This window comes from Apis laboriosa, unplaced genomic scaffold (assembly GCF_014066325.1).
Source record: "Apis laboriosa isolate Shangri-la unplaced genomic scaffold, ASM1406632v1 scaffold21_cov150, whole genome shotgun sequence".
NCBI lineage: Eukaryota > Metazoa > Arthropoda > Insecta > Hymenoptera > Apidae > Apis > Apis laboriosa.
Window position 1 is genome coordinate 1120649 of NW_025222365.1, and position 26389 is coordinate 1147037.

The 26389-nt window shown below is 36.4% G+C and overlaps 6 protein-coding genes across 13 annotated transcripts in view; 4 read left to right on the forward strand and 2 right to left on the reverse strand.

Moving 5' to 3' along the window:
* Positions 1–5518, forward strand: part of LOC122712830 (colorectal mutant cancer protein) — a 38378-nt gene extending 32860 nt beyond the window's left edge. For 2 of the 4 annotated variants that reach the window (XM_043932763.1, XM_043932764.1), the window contains 11 exons: positions 982–1243; positions 1599–1747; positions 1876–2097; positions 2427–2615; positions 2778–2968; positions 3049–3315; positions 3389–3584; positions 3653–3844; positions 3913–4100; positions 4169–4271; positions 4984–5518. In XM_043932763.1, coding sequence (XP_043788698.1) covers positions 982–1243; positions 1599–1747; positions 1876–2097; positions 2427–2615; positions 2778–2968; positions 3049–3315; positions 3389–3584; positions 3653–3844; positions 3913–4100; positions 4169–4271; positions 4984–5094 — 2070 coding nt within the window. In that variant the 3' untranslated portion in view covers positions 5095–5518. Of the gene's footprint in view, positions 1–981; positions 1244–1598; positions 1748–1875; positions 2098–2426; positions 2616–2777; positions 2969–3048; positions 3316–3388; positions 3585–3652; positions 3845–3912; positions 4101–4168; positions 4343–4983 lie in introns of all 4 variants that reach the window. The other 2 variants (XR_006346422.1, XR_006346421.1) reach the window with 2 other exon arrangements.
* Positions 5519–6277: 759 nt separating this feature from the next.
* On the reverse strand, positions 6278–7448 carry LOC122713050 (pre-mRNA-splicing factor SPF27). The gene is made up of 3 exons (XM_043933183.1): positions 7280–7448; positions 6911–7176; positions 6278–6802 (listed from the first exon to the last, which is right to left on the reverse strand). Exons 1-3 carry the CDS (start codon positions 7352–7354, stop codon positions 6388–6390), a joined length of 756 nt encoding a protein of 251 aa, XP_043789118.1. The 5' UTR covers positions 7355–7448; the 3' UTR covers positions 6278–6387.
* A 269-nt stretch (positions 7449–7717) lies between these two features.
* Positions 7718–10533, forward strand: LOC122713049 (60S ribosomal protein L4). Its single transcript, XM_043933182.1, has 8 exons — positions 7718–7837; positions 8306–8483; positions 8573–8818; positions 9023–9147; positions 9367–9465; positions 9548–9819; positions 10008–10167; positions 10243–10533. Exons 1-8 carry the CDS (start codon positions 7835–7837, stop codon positions 10453–10455), a joined length of 1296 nt encoding a protein of 431 aa, XP_043789117.1. The 5' UTR covers positions 7718–7834; the 3' UTR covers positions 10456–10533.
* A 1583-nt stretch (positions 10534–12116) lies between these two features.
* On the forward strand, positions 12117–22816 carry LOC122712839 (neuronal acetylcholine receptor subunit alpha-10-like). The gene is given in 10 exon segments (XM_043932774.1): positions 12117–12578; positions 12580–12740; positions 16649–16785; positions 17572–17726; positions 17931–18114; positions 20316–20532; positions 21094–21228; positions 21915–22093; positions 22174–22303; positions 22372–22816. Coding segments are annotated over 10 exon segments (1647 nt in total). The 5' UTR covers positions 12117–12480; the 3' UTR covers positions 22623–22816.
* Positions 22817–22828: 12 nt separating this feature from the next.
* Positions 22829–23676, reverse strand: LOC122712840 (calmodulin-like protein 4). Its single transcript, XM_043932775.1, has 5 exons — positions 23614–23676; positions 23511–23541; positions 23315–23446; positions 23076–23258; positions 22829–23006 (listed from the first exon to the last, which is right to left on the reverse strand). The coding sequence occupies exons 1-5, from the start codon at positions 23614–23616 to the stop codon at positions 22906–22908; spliced, it is 450 nt and encodes a 149-aa protein (XP_043788710.1). The 5' UTR covers positions 23617–23676; the 3' UTR covers positions 22829–22905.
* Positions 23677–24926: 1250 nt separating this feature from the next.
* Positions 24927–26389, forward strand: part of LOC122712815 (disintegrin and metalloproteinase domain-containing protein 10-like) — a 33641-nt gene continuing 32178 nt past the window's right edge. For all 5 annotated transcript variants that reach the window (XM_043932731.1, XM_043932732.1, XM_043932733.1 and 2 more), the window contains exon 1: positions 24927–25252. The gene's annotated coding sequence lies outside the window, so the exon portion shown is untranslated. The remainder of the gene's footprint in view (positions 25253–26389) is intronic.

Below are 26389 nucleotides of genomic sequence, written 5' to 3' on the forward strand. Positions count from 1 at the left end.
CTCTCTCTCTCTCTCTCTCTCTCTCTCTCTCTCTCTCTCTCTCTCTCGCTCACTCTCGATAAAAGGATCTAGAATGGATACTTCGTAATTACGGGTCGTGATTCTTATATGCGGAATTTTTCTCTCTTTTCACGATCGGTGTGCGCTATCGCATGGCCAGAATCATTAACAGCTCGTCGTCTTGTAACGTTCGTCATGCACGGTTGCCTACGCGAAGGGGGCACTCGACGAGGAACGATGCCGCGTAAACAGGTATCCGCGAGCTCCTTAACGCATTTTTTCACTTCCTTTTTCTCTGTTTCCCGCGCTCACGCTCGGAATATCGCGAATACGGTGAAATTAATGAGGGGCAACGATAATAAGGAGAACGATCGTGTCTGGAACCGTCTATTTGCGGAAATCGCGTGTTCGTCGCAAATAGCCGCTTCTGCCTTCTTCGATAGCGAACTTCAAGTTCAAATAGATTTCTCTCTCTCTCTCTCTCTGTCTCTTTCGTAAAAGCGATGTTTCGATTCGAGATTGAGAATATTTATTTAGATTATACGAAGGATATTACTCGTGTTTGTTCGATCCAATATGATAAATACGATAAACGCGTTTATAGTCGACCTCGAGCATAGAAACATGGAATCGGCAAATTACTCTTTCCTTGACGATAACTCGTGCATAATGTATCGTTGCGACTAGAAATTTATCGAACGGACAAGGTAAGGTTGATCGAGGTAAGAGATTAAGAGGTTAAAAGTGGAAACTGCCATTTGTTATTCGTTTCAAACTGCGACGTCTTATCCAACACGTTGATGGAACGCGAGAATTGCGTTCATCACGGGATCCGATAGAATCGGCGATACTTGGTCGTCGCAAGGTTGAATTTCTCTCGATTCGATCAAACACCCTCGAAATTTCCTCCCCTTGCCGGATCGAAAAACAATCGAAACGAAATCGTTAATCGAGGGATTTTCCCTGGCGGTTGTGTTGCAGCTGCACGCGGCCGCCCTATCGTCGTTGCGGTCCGAGGTGGCCGAGTTGAATGCGAGGTTGGTGGCGGAGACACGAGCCAGGGAGGCGACCGAGGCGGCTTTGGTCCGCGCGGAGCTTCAGGCGGCGCGAGCGGAACAGAAGGTGGAGCAACAAGCGGCGAGGCACGAGGAGCGGCTCACCGAGTTACATTCCGTGATCGCCGAGCTTGGCAGGCAGCTCGAGAGGCATCGAGCTACCGTAATTGCCGAGGAGGATGAGTCTGGTAAGGGAGAGGAAACGGCAACCGATTCCGTCAACCCGTGCGACCACGGTCTCTATCTCCCTCGGAGGACAGAGATTTATTACGAGCCGAGGTTGTTTGATGTTCTAACGCGTTCCCCGCTGCGAGGGCATCCCTTCTCTTTCTCTCAACACGTGGCCAAAATATATGATATCTTTCCTTCCAAACGAGATGATTCTCGTCCAAGTGTTACATTTTTTTCTACACCGGTTTCTTTCAATTTTTCGTGAAACTTTGTGAATAATTGAAATAAATGAATCGCTTCGTTTCCTTTTTTTTTTTTTTTTTCTTTTTTTTTCTTTCTGTCTTTTAATTCGTTAATCGTTGATCTCCGCAGAGATAGAAACGAGCAGAGACGCGGAGGGATCTATCACTAATCCTGTCGAAGAGAGCGAAGGCGGAGGTGACATTCAGGGGGATGGAGATCGTACCTTAGGCGATGCCGATTCCAGCTGCTGCGAGGACATCGAGCCACGTACTGTCGAGGTATACTCGTCGATCGTAAGCTTCTGCTTCGTTATTGCAGCGGATTCAGAATTTAGAAAGTTGTATCTAAGACGTCGTAATGATCTATGAAATTCTTATTTCGATTAAACAATAATTTGCATGGACAGAATGGCAGAGAGCAATTGGACAGTCCGGCGGCGTTACCAACGCCGGAACCGACACAACAGGCGGCTTCGTGCCAAAGCGTGGCCGTGGCAGCGTTGCAAGAAGAGGTCACAGCCCTTCGAGCGGAGATCGCCAGCTTGCAGGCTCAACTGGCCAATTTCAAGAATCAGGCTAACAATCAGAGGCAACAGGCTGGCAGCGAGTCGCCCCGTAGAGAAGCACGAGTGGGTAGCAATTCAATCTACTGTGACGTATCATCCCATTGTATGACGCTTACAAGTCAATGCGATTTTGACTTGTAAAGACGCAATGGAACTATGCGAAAGAGTTTCTCCGCGATGAAAAGAAGATCGTTCCTTTCATCTTGATGCACCGAAATACACTTTTCCCCTCTTTGAAAGGAAGAAACCACCGTTGAATGTCGAACGAATTTTTTGCATCGTTACCTCGTCCTTTGGCCAGCCTTTGATCAGCCAACACTTTCACAAAAATATTTATCAACCCTTCCCTTCGTCTGTAATGTTTTCCTCGTGCTCTTCTTTGATTTCCGCAGACAAGAGGCAACACCAGCTCACCGGAACCTTTGAGTGCACCTTGCTCGCCACTCTTGCCACCCCTGCAGACACCGCCGACAAAGAGCGTAACGAGGGAGGAAGTTCCAGTTCTTAAAATAGCCGAGAGGGTAAGACTCAGGAGGACCGACGAGAGGCACATCACAGGACCCGATATTACTAATCTGGGGGTACTTATGACTTGTATTACTTATTACCCCATTGTTGTTCATATTTTTTTTTTTTTTTTTTTCCCTCGTACGATTAATCACGAGTGAAATTTCCTTACAATTACGAATGTGATTTTTATTATTTATTTATCTCTCTTGTGAATTTTATTAAATTTGACACAGGTGTGTTCCACGATGGTGGCCGAGCATCTAGTGTCAGATCTTCTGGAACACTCAAACATTCAAGAATTGAACGGATCCGAGAAACAATTCGAAGTAGAGACGGAAAGATTGAACAGCAGGTTAGAGCATGCTCGAACGAACAACGCGGTTCTTGCCTTGACTTTACACGAGAGTAAGGCGCAATGCGACAGGTACAGGTTCATCTTTCCTTCTCTAAAATAGAAAATAGAAATGTGTAAAAATTACGTTTACGAGTTTCGTCGTATTCCAGATTGAGTCTTTTAGTGGGAAAGTACGAATCGAATGCGATTGCATTACGATTAGCCCTTTCTTATAGCGATCGCGCGATAGAGGCTTATGATGTGTTGGTAGCGTTGCTGGAAAGCGAGATTGCCCTATCGACGGAAAGAAATAGCATCACGATCGAAAACAGGAGAGCGGCCGAACATGTAGCCTGTCATGTGTTGAATAAACTTGAAAATGAATGTATGAATACCTTGAATGCACCGTGGGAAGATAGTATAGTTTTGTCGGACGAGTAAATATATAAGAAAATAGCAATAATCGATAAATTTACAATTTTTTTCATGATCCGATTTCATGATCCTTAGATCCGAAGTGACTTGGTGCGTTGAAGATGAGCAAAGACTTAGAAGACACATTAGCAGATTGAAAGGGGAACGAGCTATGGTTAGATCGACTGTAGTGGAATTAGAAAGCGTTCACGCTGAACCACTAAACTCGAAAAACACGATTTCTCTCGCCGAAGCTCGAAAATTAGATTTAGAAACAGCTGTACTTATGCAGGTTTGTTGTTTAGTTTCAAATCATTGGAGAATTCAAAAAGAAATGTAATCAATTAAAAAATCACGCAGGAATTAATGGCTATGAGAGAGGATAAGGCAGAGCTACGAGCACGAGTTTTTCTGTTGGAAAAGGAACGAGCTACTATAGAATTGAAATTAAATGCACGTGATACGCAAATTGCAGCTCAGCATGCCGCCATTGAACATCTTCAGGGTCAACTCAGAGATACAGAGGCCATGCTGGCAATGGCTACGAATAAAGTAAGAATTATTTTTCCTCTATAATAAAAATTTTATTTTCCAATCGATAAATTATATATATATTATAGGATCGAGGTTTAAGCGATAACGAAAGTGAAGGCATGGAATCCGAATTAATAGAAGCATTAGGACGAGAGGCTAGACTAAAAGAACGATTGCAAGAATTAGTTTCTACTTTAGATAAAGTTAATAAAAATTCTGAATTGAGGCATCAACAATCAGCCGAGCTTATTAATGATTTAAAAAGAGCGAATGGGTAATTAAATCATGGATAAAAATTAATTTTATCGATTGAAAAATATTACCTTTTAATTTTATTTTTAGAGCCTTGGTACAAACTTTAGAGAAGTCTAAGAAAAAATATCAATCCAGATTAAAGAAATTGGAACAACAAATGTTGGGTATGGTGGAAAGACATGCTGCTCAGGTATGAACAAGCATAAATGTGATGTGTGATATGAAAGAAGTTAAGAAGAACTGCCAAAATTGTACTTAAACGTTTGTAAAATAATTTATTATATTTTATATATGTTTTTACATAAATCCTTCATAAATTATATCAACATCATTCTGAAGATCTAAAAAGGTATAAAATATTATTAAAAATCTTTGTTGCTGTAAAAATGAAATATTAAGGTTATAATATTGTACTCACTAATTTATTATCATAGATACAAATTTCACTTTTGCCCATTAATTTATGGACAATATTTGCTATAATTCATTTATTCGTTAATATATTTCTTTTAATCTCTCTTGAACTGCTTCTTCTATTCTTCTCTTTTTATACGTTTTATAAAAGTTAACCTCTCCAACATGCCAATGAATCATAAGGAACTCTAGCACACCACCCATGATAAAACATAACGGTAAAAATCTAAATTCCTTGAAACGTTTACCAGGCATTTTATTTACGAATGTTCTTATTTTTCTTATTATTTTGGACGACGCCATTCTTATTGCGTACCGCACGATGCCTTTTCTCTATCGCCATCTTGTCTTTTCAATATTGAACTGCGCCTGATTCTGCGCAGTAATTTATTATCCTAATAAGAATGATGTAACTGAATTAGTTAATTTTTTGCTATTTCTTTTTTTTTTTTTTTTTTTTTTTTTTTTACATATCTCTTGATTTATAGGTAAAATCTTTAAAACAACGGATAGCATTGCTAGAGGAGGAATCGGCAGGATATAAAACAAGTTTACCACTTCAATCACAGAGTTCTGGTGCCAGCGAAACATCATTATGACAATTTAGTGATTAATCGAAATCGATTGATAAAGGCTTTACGAGTGTTTTTACTATTCTTCCTGTCATTACAAAACGATTAAAATACAGATAAAATTTACGTATTTTTTTATACCAATAGTTGCCCAAGAATAACGCTTGATTATTCGCTTTTGTAATTATATAAAAAAAGAATACGAGTTAGTAGCTATCCTAAAATTTAAATTACAAGCTAAGCTTATGCAAAAATGTGCTAGTGATACATCAATGCGAGCAAACTATTTAAAATAGTCCTCCAAGTATATTGTGAATTATAAATAATTGTTATATGATACTATATGTCATTTATAGACGATGATAGTCATCTTGTAAATATGTATATTTCAAGCATTAAAGAAAAGCGTGATATGTGTAAACTATGATGAAATAAATTGTGCTTTATTAAATCTTGTATTGTAGCTAAAATTAGTGTTTTATATCTTTTAAATTATTTAATTTATAATATTATTTATTTCTTAATTTTATTTTCCCCAATTCTTTTAAAAAGAAACTTTATTAAATAATAAAATATTTAAACAATTACATAAATAATTACGTAAATAATATATCTTAATATAATTATACATTAATACGTATAATTTATTTATTAAGATTTTACTAACATATCGTTATGATTTTTTTGTTCTGATAGTTTTTTTTGCAATGCTTCTTCTATAAGATCATCTAAATCATCAAGCGGTCGATATATGAGATGCACAACTTGCGAGCCGGCTGCTGTTGCAAAAAATGCTGATGTAACAAGACAAATATATCGAGTCCATGAAATACCATAAGGCATTGTGATAAATTATCTATAAAATAAAATATAATAAATATTAAAAATTTTGTATCAATATTTCTAGTGTTTAAAATCTTTTAATTTTTTCATATACTATTTATGATTGCTAACCTCTTTTATATTAATGTTCGACGATAATTTCAACACTAATGACAATCGATAAATAATATTTATAAATTAATTTTTATGATGTTTATGTATTGTTTATATTTATTTGTTAATATATATTGATATATTTGTACAAAAAATACTTTATAAAAAATATTATATTTTCTATGGACACTCTAGGATACCATACAAGACTTTCCAATATAACCTATTTCAGAATCAACTTAAGTAAGATTAAGTAACTTTTTGACAATCTTAATTACGGTAAATTTATTTATTTACTACTAATAAGTTAATTTATTTATTATTTTTATATATTAATACACATATGCAAAATATAATTACTCATAATTTTATACATTTATATTTTTATGCATTGTTCTGGGGTTCTTGATTTTCTTGTTCTTGTTGATCCATTTCTGTTGCCATAACTTCTGTTGCACTTTTTTCTGGAACATCAGGTTCTTCCTCTCCTGGTACATCATTGATTTCTACTCCTTCCCCCTTATTCATCATAGATTTTTGTATTTCTTCTTCTAAATGTACACACGCTTGTTCGATCTCATAATTTTTTGATACTAATCCCACCCATTGTGCTTCCAATGCTCTTAACTTTTCTCCTCCTTGAGTTTGCATAGATTTTCTTTGCCAATTAACTTCTTGTATCTTTTTCCTTAATGCTTGTAATTGTTTTTGGGCTTGATTTACTAATTGTACTAATATTTCTAAATAAGATTTCCATGCTTCACATCCATATTCCATCATTAATTCAAGATTGCAAATTCTGTGTTATTATAAAACATTACAATAATATATTAGTCATATTCTCAGGCTACAAATAATATAAGTAATTAAGCAAAAATAAAAGATTAAAACATTAAAAATAATTTACCTTGTAGCCTGATGTTCTAATTGTGCGCTGCTATTTTCTACACTTTCATTCCATGCTGCAAGATCATTCATTTTACCTGGTGGAGGTGGAGGTAATTCATAACGTTTCATACTAAGTACTTCCATAGGTAAACGGTTTTGCATTCGTTCAAATTCATGTTTCATTACTTCTGTTTCAAAAGCAGTTATATTTAATGATACCAAATGTTCTAAATAATTTTTCGTTGGTCTATAGCGACGTGTTTCTTCTTCAACCATAGCCAAAGCCTAAAATATTTACGAATTATAATTAATTTATTAATAATATATATTAATAATATAACCTAGAATTAATTTGATAATGAAATTTTATAAAAAAAATATTATTTACCGCTTCTCTGACTCCAGGTTCATCATATCCTTGATCAATATATGGTAAAGCATCAACTACAACTTCTCCTGCCATTTAATACAAATTGTATAAATAAAAACTTATAGTAACAATTTACTTTCATTAATTATTCAACATAGTTTAAATCTTATGACGTATTTCCGATTATTTGGAAATGTATTTCTGTTAGAACTACCAATCACAATATAGCATTTTCCATCAAACTTTCTCACGATTGGTGCATGTCTATAAGAACATAAATAGTCAAATTTAATTTCTATTGTAAATATAATTTTTTATAAGTCAAAATTTAAATGATAAACTTATGAACAATGCAAAAAATTTATCATCTTTCAAATATGTTTAATTTGTTACGTCTAAGAAATACTATATTTCATTGTAAATAGTGTTTAAAAGAAACTATATTCTGAGCATGCGCGACTTTTAATATGTAATTTCCGCTCGCGTCCAACTTCCTTTATAATCAGCTTAGGCGTACAAGCTGCCTCGTAAGTTTATATCTGATGTGTGAAAAGTTGTGAAAAAAGAGGTGAGATGGTAAGAAACTTGATATTTTGTTTAAAATTTAAGAGAATCTAATATCTTGTATAATTTTATTGTTAAAATATTCTATAATTTTAAAAAGTTTTACATTTAAACTTAAGATTGTACACAGATCGCATAATTGGACCACGTGTAATATCTTGTGATATATAAATGAATATAGCTTGTTTTTATTATATATTGAACTATAACTTACAATTTCATATATTTTTTTACCATCTTTGTTTTCTTTCTATTAAGTATAATAATCTGTTTTATCATGTATGAGTATATTTGTATTAAAAATGTGAATTTTTTTTTTTATCAATTAGTCCGCCATATATTTCATCAATAGAATAGTTTTATCAAAACTCTAAATTCTTTTTTTTCTTCTTGTTTTTTTTTTCTCATTAATTTTTAATAATTAAATATATTTGGATATAAGTGGATTTTTATCTTATTTTTTGATTTTTCATTTTACAGTCGTTATCAACGGCGCGACCGCTTGTAACAATATATACCGATAAAAATGAATCTTCAGGCGATACAATTTCTCTACCGGCTGTCTTCAAAGCACCAATTCGGCCTGATATCGTGAATTTTGTTCATCAACAAGTCTCAAAGAATAGCAGGCAGCCATATTGTGTTTCTAAGGAAGCTGGTGAGCATATATAATTTTGTGCCTAGTTTTTTTTTTTTATATTTTAAAGAACTAATATACAATTATTAAATGTAGGTTTCTTTTATTAGGTCACCAAACTTCTGCTGAATCATGGGGTACTGGTCGTGCTGTAGCACGTATACCTCGTGTACGTGGTGGTGGTACTCATCGTTCTGGCCAAGGTGCATTTGGTAATATGTGTAGAGGTGGACGTATGTTTGCCCCAACCAAACCTTGGAGACGCTGGCATCGTCGAATTAATGTTAATCAGAAAAGATATGCCATGGTTTCAGCTATTGCTGCATCTGGTGTTCCAGCTCTTGTACAATCTAAAGGTGAATAGTAATTTTTTTTTTAAAGAAAATATTATATAATTCTATTTAATCAATTTATTATTATTTTCATGATGATTGCTTTTGGTCCGTGTTTCTGATTTGCCATTGATTATTTATAGCATTTGTATCTGATACAAAAATTTTCATATATTTAATTTTTTCTAAATAAAACAATTATTATAACATGTATTATTTTATGTTCAGGTCATATGGTTCAAGAGATTCCAGAACTTCCTTTAGTAGTATCGGATAAAATTCAAGAATATAACAAGACTAAACAAGCTGTTATATTTCTGAGACGTATTAAAGCATGGAATGATATTCAAAAAGTAAGCATATTTTAAATAATTTCATTTCTGCACCGTAGAATGTCCGCATCTTTGTTAAAATAATTTTAATTCAGATGCTCCTATCAGGTGCTATATAAACATGGTTATAATAGGCGTTCTTTACTAGCTAAATTAATTGCTAGGAGAGGGTGTATTTAACCAAACAAATTAAATTAAAATACATTGATTTAGAAAAAGATAATAACCTTTTATTTATAGGTATATAAATCTCAACGTTTTCGTGCTGGTAAAGGTAAAATGCGTAACCGCAGACGCATTCAACGTCGTGGACCTTTGATCGTATATCATCAGGACCAAGTATGTAGAAATCTAAAAAAAAAAAAAAATAACTTATTTATTATCTTTCGAATATTTATCATTTTTTTTATTTTATATTTAGGGAATTCGTAAAGCATTCCGTAATATTCCCGGTGTTGATCTTATGAATATTAACAAAATGAACCTGCTTAAATTGGCACCTGGTGGTCATGTTGGACGTTTTGTAATTTGGACAAAATCTGCCTTTGAAAAATTAGATGCTCTTTATGGAACTTGGCGTAAGGAATCCCAACTTAAAGCCGATTATAACTTACCTTTCCCGAAAATGATGAATACGGATTTGTCGAGACTTTTGAAATCTCAAGAAATTCGTAAAGTTTTGAGAGCACCAAGGTATATAGATTTATATTATAAGTTTTTGAAAATATATTATACGATATTTTATATATGATGAAATTTGGTCCGTGTTGTTGATTGACAGTGATTATAACTTAACCATATCTGATGTTTTACTCTTTATGAATCTTTTATAATCGTTTCATATATGATATATTTATTACATACAAATTTCAAACTTGCAGAAAGAAAGTAGTCCGCAGAGTAAAGAAATTGAATCCATTGAGCAACACTCGTGCGATGTTACGTCTTAATCCATATGCAGCTGTTCTGAAACGTGCAGCAATTTTAACAGCAAGGAAACGACAACAAGAAAGAGAGCTTGCTTTAGCAGAAAAGCGTGGAGTAAGTTAATCTTTTGATATTGAATAAATCTATATTTTTACCGATTTTATCGAAAACATTATTCGGTGTTCCTAGGTCAAGCTGCCAAAGAGTACACCAGCCGTCAAGACTAAGTTACTCCTTGAAAGACGGAGGAAGCAAATCTTGGCTGCAAGAGCAGCGAAACCTAAGAAAGCGGTAAAAGCAAAAAGTGCAACATCTGTTACTGCGGCAAAACCGGCAAAAACCACAAAAGCATCCGAAAAATCGGCAAAAAGTAGCCAGAAAACCGCACCCGCTAAGAAGTAAACATTTTTATTAAGAATTTGTTGTTGACCCATGAACTTTATTTGTTTTGAATAAAATGTGGGAAGACAACTACAGGAAGATCGGTCTTGTAATTGATGTAACTTGTATCTCCTACCTTTGATGTTAAATCTTTTTTAGGTATAAACATAATAATTAAATACATATAGTATTATGTTCTATTTCTTTTTGTTAAGAGGAGCACGCATAAAGATCGTGTCATTAAGTATTTCGATTGAGACTTCTTTCGCATTTGCTTCAGGTGGCATTAGGAAATTTAGATTTCTAATATTCGATAAATCTTCCGAACTATGCAATTTTATATTCAATGTATTTTCATTCGCTAAAGTAGCTGTTCCTATTTTCAATCCTTCAGTCTTCATTTCTGCCTATATTGCATAAAAAAAAAAAATATATATATATATATATATTAATAAAATTTTTCAATTTTTAATTGGGCAATTAATCTTAATGAAAGAAAACATACGGCATAATATTCTTTATGATCAATAATATAAAAATTGGGAACTTTTTCAAATCTGAAACTCTTCTTCCGTCCATTTGTCATTATTTCAAAGTTCATATAGTCATTTCGCTTTAAAGTGACACCATTTTCTTGAGAATTATGTAGTAGTTTATCCATAGTAAAGTTAAACTTCAAAAATTATTGAAAAAAAAAAGTTACGGAAATTTGTTTGAAATCATTTTCACGGGTCAACTAAACGAAGTTGGTAGAATAATCTTATATCGAAATCGTTCTTTTATCTTTATCGAATTTGACATTTTGTTCATAACTTCATAGTAGAATATCAAGAAATACTTTCCTTGCTCAATTTTTCTCAATATATTTTTTTCATTTTGCTAAGTTTTATCGCTGGAGCCGTGAGCACAAGCGTTCTATGTTTATTATCCACTACGGCTCGAACTTTTGCGTTGTCAATACCATCCGGTATTAACAAATTCTCGCAATGTTTCATCATTTTTTTAATTACATCGGTAAAGATTGGTTTTTCATTCATCTCTGGTAATTGTTTTGCAAATTGATCATCTAAGGGTTTAATCATATTCACGCGAAGATTATTCCCTTTCACGGTTATTTTAATAGATGACAGGTCTACCTCTGGCGCCAACAACATTCTTGTCTACGATACAATAACGATAAATGTACCATTGATTTAATTTAACTGAAAGTAGTTGTGTTGAACCTCATAAACGTTATCTGGTCGAATTCCGCTAGACACGATTTGCGTTATGTAATTGGTTTCCACTGGTTTTACGATACTTTTGTTCGATTCTTGTTTAACCTGATTTCCAAGGGAACTCGACGTTTTAAGAAACTTCAACGAAGCCGAGCATTTCGGACAATGTCTAGTATCAATTATTATATCTCCATTGCACTTTATACAGTTACTCTTCTTTACGTCCATTTTTCAGATACTTTGAAGGCATATATTATCATTATCAAATTCACGCTAGCCTGTGAAAGACAACTCGAATACAGCGTTGAAATGGTATAACGGGGAATTTTTCACGATATTATTATAATGCTAAAACTCACAGACTAAAATGTGATATGCCTTTGTACTATAGGTTTACTTGTCAATTTAAAAATCGTGCCGGGATGACAGGTGAAAATCAATGGATACAACAAACAACAAAAGAATGCCAAGACCTCTTTTTACATTATGAGATTCTGCAAGCATCAAATAACTTCTATCCCTTTATTAAAATTATCATCGATGGAATACAAAAGGAGAGTATTTTTCAAAATTTTCTTACGATACTTTAATGAACTTTAATGAAAAATTTCATTATATCAATCTTTCTAACAATAATCGTTCGATTAATATCAATTCTAAAAATTGATCCTAGTTAATCAAGAATTAGAATGGAGATTCGAAATGACGAAAACCCCGTTTAATTCCATTATCGCGGAATTATCTGCTCTTCGCTGCTAATCGAATCAAATTTCTAATCGACGGAAGTGGTGATCCTCTTTGGGAAGAGGATCGGGCGCGAAACACCAGAATGATTCCAACCTTGTACAAGCAGCCAGTTTGTTTAACATTCGTGTCTGCATTGTTTGAAACGCCTGCGCGAATTTTCTTGGGAATAGAGGTGCGGTGGTAGGGGTAGCGCGGGATTCAGGGTCGAAATTGCACGGTGGTTGAAAAGCATCGGATACCAGTCGAGGACAGGCGGTCTCGCGTTTAAGTGGTCCATCAATTCCATGTCGCCTTTGGTCCTGTTCTTTCATTACGGAGTTTTGGCCATCATTTTCGGGAACGGTAAGTCGTTTTTCTACCACTCTTTCGAGTAAATTTAAGTTTTTCTTTTAAATTTTTGCAAATATTTATCATGGATTTTATTCTTTGAAATTGAATTTTACAGGGAAAAAAAAGGAAATTAATTTTTATTGACATACATAAAATTTTTTTTTTTTATACCTTTAAATGGTAAATATTTAATATAAATATTTTTTATTTTTAAAAATTTTTCTCAAATAAATAATTGTTCGAATAACTACTTTAAGATATCGCATACAATGAAGTACTAAAAAAAAAAAAAGTTTTTTCTTATACGACCTTTGCAATCTTCACTTGATCAAATATGAAAATTGATTGCTATCATGTTATCTGAACGAGAGAACAAATAGAGTTGAAGAAAAAGTACATAATCTTGTTTGCATACCAGATTCAATCTCGATGCGTAGCTAACATCGAACGAAAGCATCGAGAAAAGTACTGATTAAGGATGCCGGCCTCGCGATTAAAGGTAATCTCTTCTATCTATCCGATAACTGGATTGCCTCGGCCTACAGGATTTCCCGAGCAAGAATTTTACGAGCACCGATTGAGTTATAAATGAGTTAGTTTTCTTCCTTCGAAAAACTTCCCGCTCGGTCTTTAAATGGCCAACGTGTTTATCGTCCCTCGATGAATTTGATTTTATCCTCAATTTTCTCCTCTTCGATCGATCGTATCTTTCAATCTTTCCTCATCATTCAAACCTGTCGAAGCTTCAAATTCTTCTGAATATTTCATTACCTATTTTACATATTATAGCAAAATTATGGTTAAATTTCGATAGAAAATTGTTCGATTGTGGATTATTATTATTATTTTTATTTATTTATTTATTTATTTATTTATTTATTTATTTTGGTTTTAGCGTAGGAAAACATGGAAATATAACGTTTACACCTCGAGATGTTCGTTCTGTTACCGATGTCGTCGAGATCAAGGAAAGCACTTCTCGTTAAGATGCAAATAACAAATAGTCCGCAACTTCCTGCAGGCCATATCTAACGGACCACTTTAACTTGTTTCCACGAAAATAAACGACCTCGATTTTCCTTCCCTACGTTCAGCCACCGAAGAATTATAGGAACAACGGCAACGGTTAAATAATTCCTGTATCTCCATTCTTTTTTTCTTCTCTGAACGAATAATACTCTCTTTCTTAAAAAAAAAGAACGCATTAAAGGTATACATTCCCCCTAGTACACTTATAAGCCAAGGCATTAACTCGAACATGTAAATTCTGTACGATGCAAATGTCGGTCTGTTAACATAACTTTTATGCGTGGAATATGTGCACCATCCAGCATAAGGAATAAAGTTCTCTTATATATATTTGCATATGTGCACCTTCCGCCACGAGGCGGAAATGAACAATTAAAAGTGAACAAAGAAGAATGGGGAAGGAGGGCACTTACCGGGAGAGGGAATTGTCCCGAAGTTTGCTTTTCAGAGTTAAGCTCAGTTCAATTGGCCGACAGTTTTCAACCTCTCGAGGTTTCCGTGTAAACCTTCCGGTTTTGCAAACGTCGATTCCCTCCCTTCCTCCCTCCATCATCGCTAATTCCACGAATCGTCGAACAAAGACTCGCATAACTCCACCATCCTTGAAAAATCGACTCGTTCGTATTCGTTCACGGGATAGATCTATCGATCGATTTGTTTGCCGTGTCGCGATCATTAAAATCGGCAAACGCGTTAATCGAGCGCGACTGTACCGGAAAAAAAGTTTTCTACCTTTTCGCCTTCGTTAAAGAGGAGCTGGAAGATGAATTTTTAATAATGCAACGACCGAAGACCAAGAAACTTTCGTCCTCCAAAAAAAGGAGAGATAAAAAAAAAGGTATAGAAAATTGAAAAGCTTTCATCTTTCGAAGTTATATAGTCTACGTTGTACACGACTAGTTTTCAAGTGAATCCGTTTCATTCTTCGACGATTTCTCATTTTCAGAATATTTTTTTTTTTTTTTTCCTTCATTTGCTCCGATAACGATAACGTTTTGTCAAAATTTCTTTATCCTAGGAGCAAGTACGAGCATCGAAGGGAATTACGGTCGAAAAGTCTTCGATCGTCGTTGCCATGGGTATTAGAGGTGCGAGAGGATTTTTTTCATTTCGAGGGCCCTCGAACGGCGCAGCGAATGAAAGAATCGGCGAGGATGAAGCGTGTCGCGCATTTCCCGCCATCGATCGCGTATCGATGCTCGATTCCGCCCGCTAATTCGCGGACACTCGAATCGCTCGAATCAAATTGAATCCTCGAACGTTCGGCTTTATCGGGGAAAATCTTCTTTCGATATTCGTTTTTCGCTCCTCTCCACTTCTCGCTTCGAAACACGTTGCTTTTTGAAAATACTCGAATACTCGATGATCCGGACGGATTTCTTTTTTTTTTTTTTTGCTGTTAGGCAAGCGTCATCTGCAACGTCATTTAAAAATTTCTCTCGTTCAATCGCGGCGTGGAATGAAGAAACGTTGTGAAGAAAGTATGCAACTGTGAAGAATCGAATTTCACGAGCTCGAAAAAATTCGCGCACTGATTCTTCCGAAAGCGCGAATTCACCAACGCGGAGTCTGGTAAACGGCGATGAATAGAATTTCCGTGATGAAGAAAAGGCGGATTTTCGCGGTTCTTTTTTCTCCTCTGTGAAAAATTTCTCTTAAACGTTGCGCGAGCGTTTGGTTGGAAAGCGTGTCGAAAAGTGTATTCGATGTTCCTTTCTCAACACGTTCAACCTGGAAATTATCGATATTATCCAGCAATAGAAGAAAAAAGAGACGATTGTATTGGTAAAGATCGTAAATCGATCGTAAAAAATTAGATCCCTTCGTTTTTCACTCGATCACTTTTAACGAACTCGCGTATTTTACGAGGATTGTTAAAAAAAAAAAAAAAAAGAAAAGAAAAGCGCAAATCAAGAAGCGAAAAATATATTCTCAGAAAGAATTTATTTATCGCAACGATTTACAACGAGTCTCAACAATTTTTTTAATCAGAGAACGAGAGATGGATAGGCGGTTAAATAATTCGGGAAAAGAGGAACGCCTTCGCGACGCGTGACGTCGATTTAACGATCGGAATTAAGAGGGGAGAAAATTCGCTGAACCGTGCGTTACTTTCGTGACCTTACATCCCTCAAACACCAAAACACTGGAGCAGCCTCGAAAAAACTTGCCTGGAATCTGAAAAAAAAAAAAGAAGAATAAAAAATCGTAACCACTTCTTTGCACTTTTTAAGGAGAATTTATTAATTTATTAATCGTGTTTGAAAAAGAGGAGGGAGTGTTTAAAAAAGAATTTTAAAAGATCAAAGGATACTTTCGTTTCTATTTTTTTTTTTTTTTTTTTTAATTAATCGGATAAGTAAATACCCGTTGTGCCTTGTCCCATCGTTGTCTCTCCGTGGAGAGATCCTTTATCTAATTGAGGTTTGAATGCAACGCCTGGTGAGCTTGGAGAAAAGATGAAATGAAGGGCAGATTGGTCTACGGGAGGGCTTCTCCGCGTTTCGAGACACAATAGCCACCTCGATGAAACGAACGATGGTTCTATCCACTGATCGGAAACACTATAATGGATATCATATAATGGATTCCCTTGATTTAGGGAAAGAGATTAGATTCGTGATTAAAGATCGAAGCCACGGATTAAATTTGCAGGAAACAATTGTCGCGTAAAATTTGGCCTCTCCCCTTTTATATCCTATTTCGTTTCTCTACGTTAAAATCGTATATTTTTACCGTGAAAAAAATAAGATTTATGCATGTCGATGGGAAAAATTGAAAGAGAAACATTACAACGACAGCACAACAACACAATTTTCCACAATTTAATTCCAAAATTTAATTCTTCTTGAATATTGGATGTTGAATTCCTTGCATACTTGCTTTTCCAGGTTTTGGGGATGAACACGAATATAGATTGACGAAATATCTGCTCGATGGATACGACGCCGGTGTACGACCAGCCGAGAATTCCTCCCAACCCCTGGCGGTCGTCTTTGGTCTTTCTCTTCATCACATAATCGACGTGGTGAGTATCGAGAATTTGAAAGGAGAGGAGAACGAACTTTACTCCCTAAAGTTTAAACTCGATGTAAAACCGATTTTCAAACTTTTCAAACCACGAGATGATGGTCAATTTTTCCCAATTTCTCGGAGAAAATCAACAACGCTGGTTCCCAACGTTGATCGATAGACGATAGACCTTTCGTCGATCGATTCATAAAAATCGGAGTGGAAACACGAATTTGACAGGGAAATATCACGCAAATCGGTTCGAAAATCAAGATTTACGTGATCCAGAAATAGTAAAAACGGGTAGAAAGCGACCAAAAATTGCCATTGCTCCTTCGCGACGTAGTGGTTGGAGAAATATGAAATTCAGGTCGACCCTGTTCGAAGTGGCATTAATTTTCCTTGGGCAAAAGTATCGGCATTCCAGCGATACGCGGCCGTTTAGTCCGGGAAATATCGATTTGTATTCATTACGTGACGCGTACGTACGTGTATACATATGTATATGTGTATGTATCTCTTTTCATATTTTCGACGAGAGTGCATCGTCGATCGAAAATACGAAGAGGGTCTCCGTGAGCGAGAGAAAAGGTCTCCTGTCAGAGACTTAATCGGGAATACCAAAGACAAATGGCAGGGAGCAACACACCTCGGTGATAAGTTTCGCAGATTTGTCTCGCGTATATACTTAACGAGAATCATTCTTTCATCATCCAGATATATTTTTCTCCGCGCTTCTATTAACGTGGGCGTCAGATGGGTTCTCGTTTCGACAAATCATGGCGCGATTTTTCGTTCGCAGGACGAGAAGAATCAGATACTGACGACCAATTGCTGGGTGACACAGATTTGGACGGACCATCACCTGAAATGGAACGCCTCGGAGTTCGCGGGGATCCGAGTGATTCGTGTTCCTTACAATCGCGTCTGGAGGCCGGACACGATTCTCTACAACAAGTAAGCGACGATTCTTTCGATAAAAAAAAAAAAAAAAAAGAAAAGAAAGTCGTTGGAAAACTGGCACGTCGAACGAAAATGGTAAAAATTGGAAGATAGCTCGATATTTTCGTGGTTACGTATCATAAGATGGAAGTTTCGATATCGATTATCAGCAGAAGCAGAGGCGCGACTCATTTCTTCCATGATCGGTTTTTTTCGTAGCGCCGATCCACAGTACAGCTCGGCAGTCATAAATACGAACGTGATAGTGAGCCACACGGGGGAAGTGGTGTGGTTGAGCCATGGAATATTTCGCAGCAGCTGCGACATCGACGTAGAGTTCTTCCCTTTCGACGAGCAACGGTGTGTGTTGAAATGGGCCTCTTGGACGTACGATGGATATCAAGTAAGATCAATTTTTCCAACGGCATTCTCTCCCTTCCTTTATACTCACTTGAAAAACCGTCTATTTGTCTACAAAATGATCATCGTCGAAATCAGAAAGTGAAAGATGGAGGAAATGTTCGCGTGGAGGAAGCTGTCGAAAATCTCGAGCAGAGGATATTGGGCAATGGGAATATCGAGATCGCGAAATTCATCCGATAGAATGCAGTTTTCCGCGCAATTAACTCGAACTGTAACCGGTCAATGTGAAATGCACGAGAAACCAACGCGTTCGTTTCCCGTGTATTTTATTCGAATCGATTTTTAAATTACTCCATTGTTCTCCGATCATTTTTTTTATTTTTCTTTTCGACTAGAAAATTTGCGTTGGACATGTTTATTGTATATTATATTTTCCTTGTCAAAGAGACGAGATTCTTTCTTCTTAAGAAACTCTGAAGCAAATATTACAGCAGCGTCTATAAAATAATGTACGCGGTCAAGTAGAGTTTAAACGAAACGAGCGAACAAGAGATTTAATCGGGGAGCGATGTGCGAGCTGCATCGCCCCGAACCTCCCCTGCATTGCCCTCAATTTCACGCAGTTCCTCTCTCGGGACAGGATATGCAGATTAGAATGTGATATATCGGCCATCCGCCCAGACAATAAAAATATCTCCGTGCACAGAGGGCGGGAACGAGTTCAACCGAAACCTTGACACTTGACATTGGTATCCACCAACTTCCGTTCCGAATATCCCCTTTGTCCTTTGGTTTCCGGTCCCTCTCTCTCTCTCTTCTTTAAAAATCTATCTATTTAATCCGTCGCTCAATCCTTTCTCATGGCGTTATCGCCACGAACATTGTCTTAAAAATCTGTGAATCGCCTCGTCCAGGATTAAAAGTTGATCCACGAATGCAAAGAGCTTGCATATGGACGAGAGATATCGTTAAGGGATGATCTTCGACACGTTTCGTCGCGAAACGAGTCAAGATACTCTGGGAGAAAAAAGAAAAAAGAAAGGAAAGTAGTTCGATTAAATTAATTCGAGGATGTTCTCGTGGAAATTCACGTTAAATTTATCCTCCTAATTTGTGCAAGTTTTGTGTTACGTAGTATAGTTTGAAATATGTTGATAGAAGAACTGTGTGCGAAATGTGTGCGTGATAATTAATGTGAAAAGTTTCGTTCGATTATTATATCTTTCCATATATCTTTGCTTTAATTGTAATCAACGGTATACAGTAATTATTTCGTCTTTTCAGGAGATTATTCGTATTATAATAAGATTCGACGATGTTTTTCTTTTTCTTTTTCTTCTTTTTTTTTAAATTCAGAGCATTTTCTCGAGTTTCTTCGGGTAAGAAAATCGTGATACAAACGATAACGTTGGGACAGATTTCTCGCGTGATCGGAATAGGATTCGGCCCTTTCCGAAGTCCAGGGCCGCTTAACGGGGACAAATCGAAAATGCCGGCTCGGCAGGTCGCAAAAATGGTACGGGCAAATCGAACAGCTTAATCCCAAATGCGAGAAGAATTCAATGCGAGTCGTTTCTCCATGGAGCCGACGAAGCTCCACGCTCGAACCCATCCTTTCACAGAGCTTTCCCATTTCCTATCCCTCATGCCATGGAATACATTTTGCGTGTCGCTACGTTTTGCCTTTCTGAAATACCTTGGAAATACGTTTCCTCCTCCTCCTCCTCCATCTCTGTTACGTTATATGGAAAAACTCCATCCGTTTAAATTGATCGAATGCTAGGAAATTAACGATGAGTGGGAAAGGTGTGGAAGGCAAGGGTGGAAGAAAATTCCACCGTGATTTTTCGCTAAAAAAAAAAAAAAAATTGTATCCTTCGAAAGTAACCCCCATGCTTCGCGATAGAACCATTTCTATCCTACGTCACATCGAATACGATTCTCGCTTGGATTTTGTCTTGACACCTGTCTGTCCTGTATTATCTCTACGAGAAATATACCGACACGTAATCGCGTTCCATCCCGTTGGATCTAATTCAAATCGACGATTTAACGATTTTGATCCACTACCTGAGAACATTAGTTTCATCCCCTTCCCCTTCTTTGGAGAGATAATTGCTCCTCGCCAAGAAAACGTAAAAAAAACGTGATTTTTGTAAATCAATATATATATATATATATCTTCTTCTTTTCCACCGTTTAATCGTGAAAGAGATATTAAAACGCCACATGTTGATACAGTTGGAATTGGAGAAGCAAAGCGAGCAAGGAGACGTGAGCAATTATCAAGCGAACGGTGAATTCGACCTGGTCAATTTCTCCGCGAGAAGGAACGTGGAGTATTACTCTTGCTGCCCTGAACCGTATCCGGACATCACTTACGAGATACGATTGCGACGTCGACCGATGTTTTACGTCTTCAATCTGATTCTTCCCTGCATACTCATCAACAGCGTCGGTGAGTATATATTTCGCATATATCGTTTCGTTTCACGAGCGGAGGAGCATTATGAGAATTTGCAATATCGCGAAGTTAAGGAACGATACACGATCGTATAAAAACGGAACATCTTATCCGTAACAGGGTCAAGCGTTCTCATCGGATCTGGAAGAGGAAATTTCATTAAACCGGTCGAATCGTACGAAGCGAATGACGTCTCATCTTTTCTTCTTTTTATTCTTCTTCTCTGATAGTAGAATTTCCCTCCGTGGAAAAGATAGAAGGGAAAGATGCATTCGAATGTTTGTATAGGAAACGAGCACGAGGCTAGAATCGGTTAACAATGAGACCTCGTCCTCCGCTCGGCCCTCCACTCCATTTTTCGCGCTCTTCGCGAACTTTCCCTCGCCCCCTCCCCCTTTTTCTATTTGCTTCCCCGACACGAAAAGTTTGACGCTCTCGCTCTCGCAGAATCGTCTTAGAATTCCTGCGAATTCCATTCGATATTCCGTGACGGGGAATACCGAACTCTCCAACTATTTTTTTTTTTTTTTTTTTAACTCGTCTTGGTTTGTTCAGCCCTGTTGGTATTCTACGTGCCGTCTGAATCGGGGGAAAAAGTCACCCTCGGGATTTCGGCCCTGCTCTCTATGACGGTCTTCCTAATGACTATTCGCGAGTCACTGCCGCCCACGGAGAAAACACCATTAATAAGTGAGTACGTTTAATCGACGATAATAAGCTTTGAACAATACTTTGAACGATAGTGGAAATTCGAGAGAATAGTTAAGCAAAGTTGTTAGCGACGAATCTTTCAATCTTGCGGAAATAAAAATAAAAATAGTAATAATAAATATTATGCCGCCATTATTATCGTATAAAAATCGAGACAAGAGAGGAAACGAGACGACGAAAGAAGAGACGTTACAATCATTATCTGTACTCGTTGAAACGTGAAATTCAGTCTCCATTGGTTAAAAAAAAAAAACTTTCCTTTGCATTTCTCGCTTCACCAAAGGGAAGGGATCGATGATACTTTGTTCGAGATACGATATCGAACGAATTGTTGCGAATAGAATTTGCGTAAAAGGATGTTTCAGATATTTGTGGCACAATGATTGGTAGTATCAATGCTAACAATAGTGGAGGGATGTTGATTGAAAACTCCCAAATGTCTCTTTGAAAGTCCTCCGATACCAATGCGAGATGCAACGGAATCGCGTTTATCCCATTGTGGAAACATCGTACTCGATTTCATTTATCGCGAAACTCTGTAATTGGAAACTTGCTGGACAATTAATTTATACAGAAACGGTAGAAAGTTTAGCGGAGTTTTAATCAGATTGGGATAATGGTTAATTTGTTTGCGTCCACGTATAATTATCCATTATCATTTTCAGGTCTTTATTACGGAGTCAGTATATGCCTGGTGACATTCGCTTCAGCGTTAGCGGTGGTCACTTTGAATCTTCATCACCGCGGTGTTCGAGGTACTAGAGTACCTGGTATCGTTAGATCATTGGTCTTGGACAAGCTCGCCAGGATAGTGCTCCTCAACTTTCAAGAGGAGAGAAGATCGGTAAGATCTGTGAGTTCTTTGAACGAGGATTTATTTATTTTCCTTCGATGTCACCATAAACGATGCACGATTTGCATTAGGAACCGGTCGAACCGCCAAGAAGAAAAAACAATTGTCCATTGCACTGCAAACCGGAACTGGCCCAATCGCAATCGTCGCCCAAGTTCGTGACCAGAAGGGAGGAGAGTAATAGCAGCAGTCCTAGTTTAGGTGAGTTTTGCGGGATTTGTGTGAAAATTCATCGGGTTCCAACAACTTAAGAAAGAAACGTGGCGCAGATCTTGGAAAAGAAGGTGGCCTTGAAGCACAATGGTCACGCGTGCTAGGGAGAGTGCACGCGACGATCGAGAGAAACGAGAAACGACTTGCGGAGCAGGATCGTCGCGAACGAATGGAATTTGATTGGAAACAGGTCGCGTTGGTCAGCGATCGAGCGCTTCTTTGCGTTTTTTTTTTAACGACGATCGTCAGCACCACGGTCATCCTGTGTGGTTCTCCGCCAAGCACGAACATTGCCAAAGAGGGTTAAGGGATAAGGACGATGGTAGAAAAATTGAGTTGAAACCGGAACACGGAATTCGAGTAACTTTGTTTCAAATAAGATCCATGATATAAGTATTAAACACTTGTAATTATTATATAAGCAATTTTAGGAATAAGGTGTACGTACAACGTTCGTTTGTCGAAGATAAGTTGCTGGAAGAATAAATTCTTTTTCTTTTATGATCATTTTTATCCTTTTATTAATTAAACACGTGTATTGTATAAAAAGTATATAAATATCTTTAAAAAAAATATGAAAAATATTTATTTTAATAGTAATCAGGTACAGGTGCACAAGCTATTTTAACAAAATCTTCGTATTTTACTTGTCCATTTGGAGACACATTTGCCTCTCTGAAAATTTGCTCCACTGGAAATTAAACACGAATAAATTTAACAATGATTGTTGGAATATTTTTTTTAGTAATAAAAGACCAACCTTCTTTGTTACTTAATTGTTCACCCCAGTGGAGCAACATATGCGCTAACTGTCTAGCTGGTATAGTGCCAGTCCTAAATTTATCTGCAGCTTGAAAAGCATCTATCACTTCTTTTGGTAAATCTTCAGCTCTAGTTTGTAGATGCATAACTTCCAAAAAATCAGCAAAAGACATTTTTCCACCTAAGATAATTGTAATTTTAAGAATTTGAAATTTTATTTATACATTTTATTTGTACCTTTATCTTTTAAATATTTATTTAATTCTGCAATAGTTGGACTTAATCCTAATGATCTCATAATGATTGTAAGTTCATCCAAAGTACGTATTTGACCATTCCTTGCAAATAGATAAAAACATTCTCTGAATTCTGTAAGAAAACAAATCTTTATTTTATAAATAATAATCCTGAACAATAAAAATTAATACAGTACCATCTATATCTTCCTCTCGAAAATAACGAGCCTAAAATATAGAAATAAATAAGGATAAGTATTAATATTTTTTATAAAATTCATATTTAAAAGTTGCAATTACCATAATACAAAACTTTGTTTATTACTTTTCGTTTACGTGTCAAATAACGTTATCCAAGATAAGGTTAAGTTACTGAGTAACATAACCTTATCCGACTTTTTCACTGTATAGAGGCGACACCCTCGAGTGTTACGTACATTAATTGTAACAATCAGTTACCATTAGCGATCGATCGATCTTCATTTAAATTTCATATGATAATTTTATTTCTCTTGATATTATTAATCAATAATGATAACAGAAGTACATGATCTTTTATTCATATAAATTGTTCGATTAGCATAATGAATCTACGAAACAGTACTTGAAGAAACAGTTTTAAATCAAAAGTTTAAACGTTAATTTCAAATTAAAAGAATTTTAAATTACATATATAATATACATTATATATATAACTTTATAGAATTACAAAATATTTTATTTAAACAGAGAAAAAAAGGAAAGAAATTTAAAAATATAAAAATAGTTTGATCAATTATGATCAGCACTAACAAAAACAAAAAAGAAAAATAAACAAAATACATACAATGTATTCTGCGAGTTATAATAAGGGATAGTTGAGAAAAGCTAAGTTAAATAAATCTGTTGCAAAATAAGTTTTTGAAAGAAAGAAATTTTTTTACGTATTAAACAATTCATTGATATCACATGTTCATCTTCTTCCATTTACCGTATAATTGGCATTGTAATTGGCCTTGTAGATATGTGAACAAGGATTCGATGATATAATATAGAATTTTCATTTATATTTTCGCATAGAAAAATAACTGATTATTGAATATTCCATCATAGATATATTAACATTAGATAAATCTTATTAAATAAGATCATATTATTATACAATCATGTTTATTATTTATCGAAGGAATATTTTGCAAAAAAAAAAAAGTGTAATGATTGTGATAAATTTTGATAAAAATCGGTAAAAAAAATTGTGGTATCCAAGTATCGATTATTTTCCATTGGTACCAACCTTACAGGATGATGATCGTAAACCCTTCGGTCGCCCTTCTGTTTCAGGAATACTCCTTTCCTTTGACCGACGACTAAGGTCAAGTTACAGGGAGGTGGGAGTCAGTACATGATAGTAGAGTGGGGTACTTCCACTGGGAAGGGTTGGTGGTACAGCGTGCCACTATTGGAAAGCGTCGCTTCGCGTCCAGACCAGGCTTGGTCTTTGAGAAAGAAAGAGCGCGCGCTATCAGGGGAATAAGAATGGATATAGGAGAATTTGTAAGGCAGAAGGAGAGAGGGCGCAGTACAGCTGGGTCGAACGCGACGTGGTAGGGGAAGTCGTTGTCCTCGGAGTCTTCGTTCGCACGAGTTCCCGTCAGTGCAACGCGGAACGCGTTCCTGTTCGTATTGTTGAGTGGGGTTAGTGTCGCATCTATTATTTCCTTTATTTCTATCTCTCTTTTTCTGTCTGACTATAAATTTCTTTGTTCATTGTTGAACACGAGAGAACGACAACACGCAATCGTGCGACACACGTGTGATACCGTGAGTAGTTAGTGCAGTGTGACAGGATGCGGTACAATGACCGTAAATGAGTAATCGACGGTGCTGGCAGAACCGGTCGGAAGGACGAGGATCGCGGTGGAAAGGACGCCTGTGGCAGGATTCGAGCCGTTGTGCATAGGTAGGTGTCAAATAATATGCGAGAACAGGGAGCACGCGCAATATTCTACGTGCGAATCTCTCTTTTTCCTTTTCCCTCGGTATTTCCTTTTCTTTCTTTTTCTCTCTATCTCGTAATCTATCTCTCGGTCTTTTCGTTTTCGTTCGCGCGGCTAAGCAATAGTTTTTTTCATCATGCAAGTCTACCTTTGCGTTTCTTCGATATACCTTTCCTCGGTACATATCGAAAGGTATGCAAGTCGCTCGAAGAACGATGCCAGATTTCCCTCGCGATCACCGAGATTATTTAGATGTATAATGCCACGTTCTATCACTATGAAATCTATGAAAATGCGCGTCGCGTCGTTATAAAGCATCGAGATTCGTTGCACGCATATTCCTTCGTTGTTTTGTATAATAGTGTGTTTACGTCGGATTACACGCGCACGATGGAAGATTTAAATGTCACGTAAAACGCATCCCCAGCGCCACCAGAATGTTTAACGGAAGTTATTTCGGCGGATACTGACTTTTTCGACTTTTCGAATTACACGAATTAATGAACGCAATTATAGGTTAGCTTGATATTTTTTATGCTGTATCTTTTTTCGAAGCAATCACGAGAAGTTTTATGAATTTACAAAGTAAATCGAAATTAGAGGCAAAAGATACAAAGATATAATCAAAGGAATCGTTGTTATCTTTGCGAAAAATTGCAAAAGTTATAGAGTTTAATTGTCGTTTAATTGTCGAGAAAAGCGAGCGTTAAACGCGAGCTCTGGATATCGAATTGGCGCATGTAACGCTATGGAGCGTTGCATAAGGTCGCTTATCTATGTGAAAGTTATATTAAAAAATAACCAAAGGAGTCCGTTAGGAGGTCGAAACCATTGTTCACCGCACGATACTCGCGAATACAAAAGGATGCGTTAAGACTAATTAATGTTATCAGACGGCGAAGTTTCCCGCTGAATTGCCCAGCTCCATGTAATTGCAAACTATGCTTAGCCAATATCATACCATCGATATTGCACAACAACTTGCCTCATTTCGATTCAGTTAATTCGATACGCCGTTTAAACAACACACTGTATTATACATAATGGTTAATCCATCAACATCCATGTCGAATCTCGTTAACTGTAAATTACAAGTCTTT

Excerpts from the sequence above, each read along its gene's own strand:
- LOC122713049 (XM_043933182.1), top strand. Across the intron at positions 8,484-8,572 it reads TTGTGTTTCTAAGGAAGCTG|GTCACCAAACTTCTGCTGAA; the intron begins GTGAGCATATAT and ends TTCTTTTATTAG. Across the intron at positions 9,148-9,366 it reads CATGGAATGATATTCAAAAA|GTATATAAATCTCAACGTTT; the intron begins GTAAGCATATTT and ends TTTTATTTATAG.
- LOC122712840 (XM_043932775.1), bottom strand. Across the intron at positions 23,447-23,510 it reads TCGAGAGGAAGATATAGATG|AATTCAGAGAATGTTTTTAT; the intron begins GTACTGTATTAA and ends GTTTTCTTACAG. Across the intron at positions 23,007-23,075 it reads ACAATTAAGTAACAAAGAAG|TGGAGCAAATTTTCAGAGAG; the intron begins GTTGGTCTTTTA and ends TTTAATTTCCAG.
- LOC122713050 (XM_043933183.1), bottom strand. The coding sequence starts at position 7,354 with ATGGCAGGAGAAGTTGTAGTTGATGCTTTACCATATATTGATCAAGGA. Across the intron at positions 7,177-7,279 it reads AACCTGGAGTCAGAGAAGCG|GCTTTGGCTATGGTTGAAGA; the intron begins GTAAATAATATT and ends TAAATATTTTAG. Across the intron at positions 6,803-6,910 it reads TTAGAACATCAGGCTACAAG|AATTTGCAATCTTGAATTAA; the intron begins GTAAATTATTTT and ends ATAATAACACAG.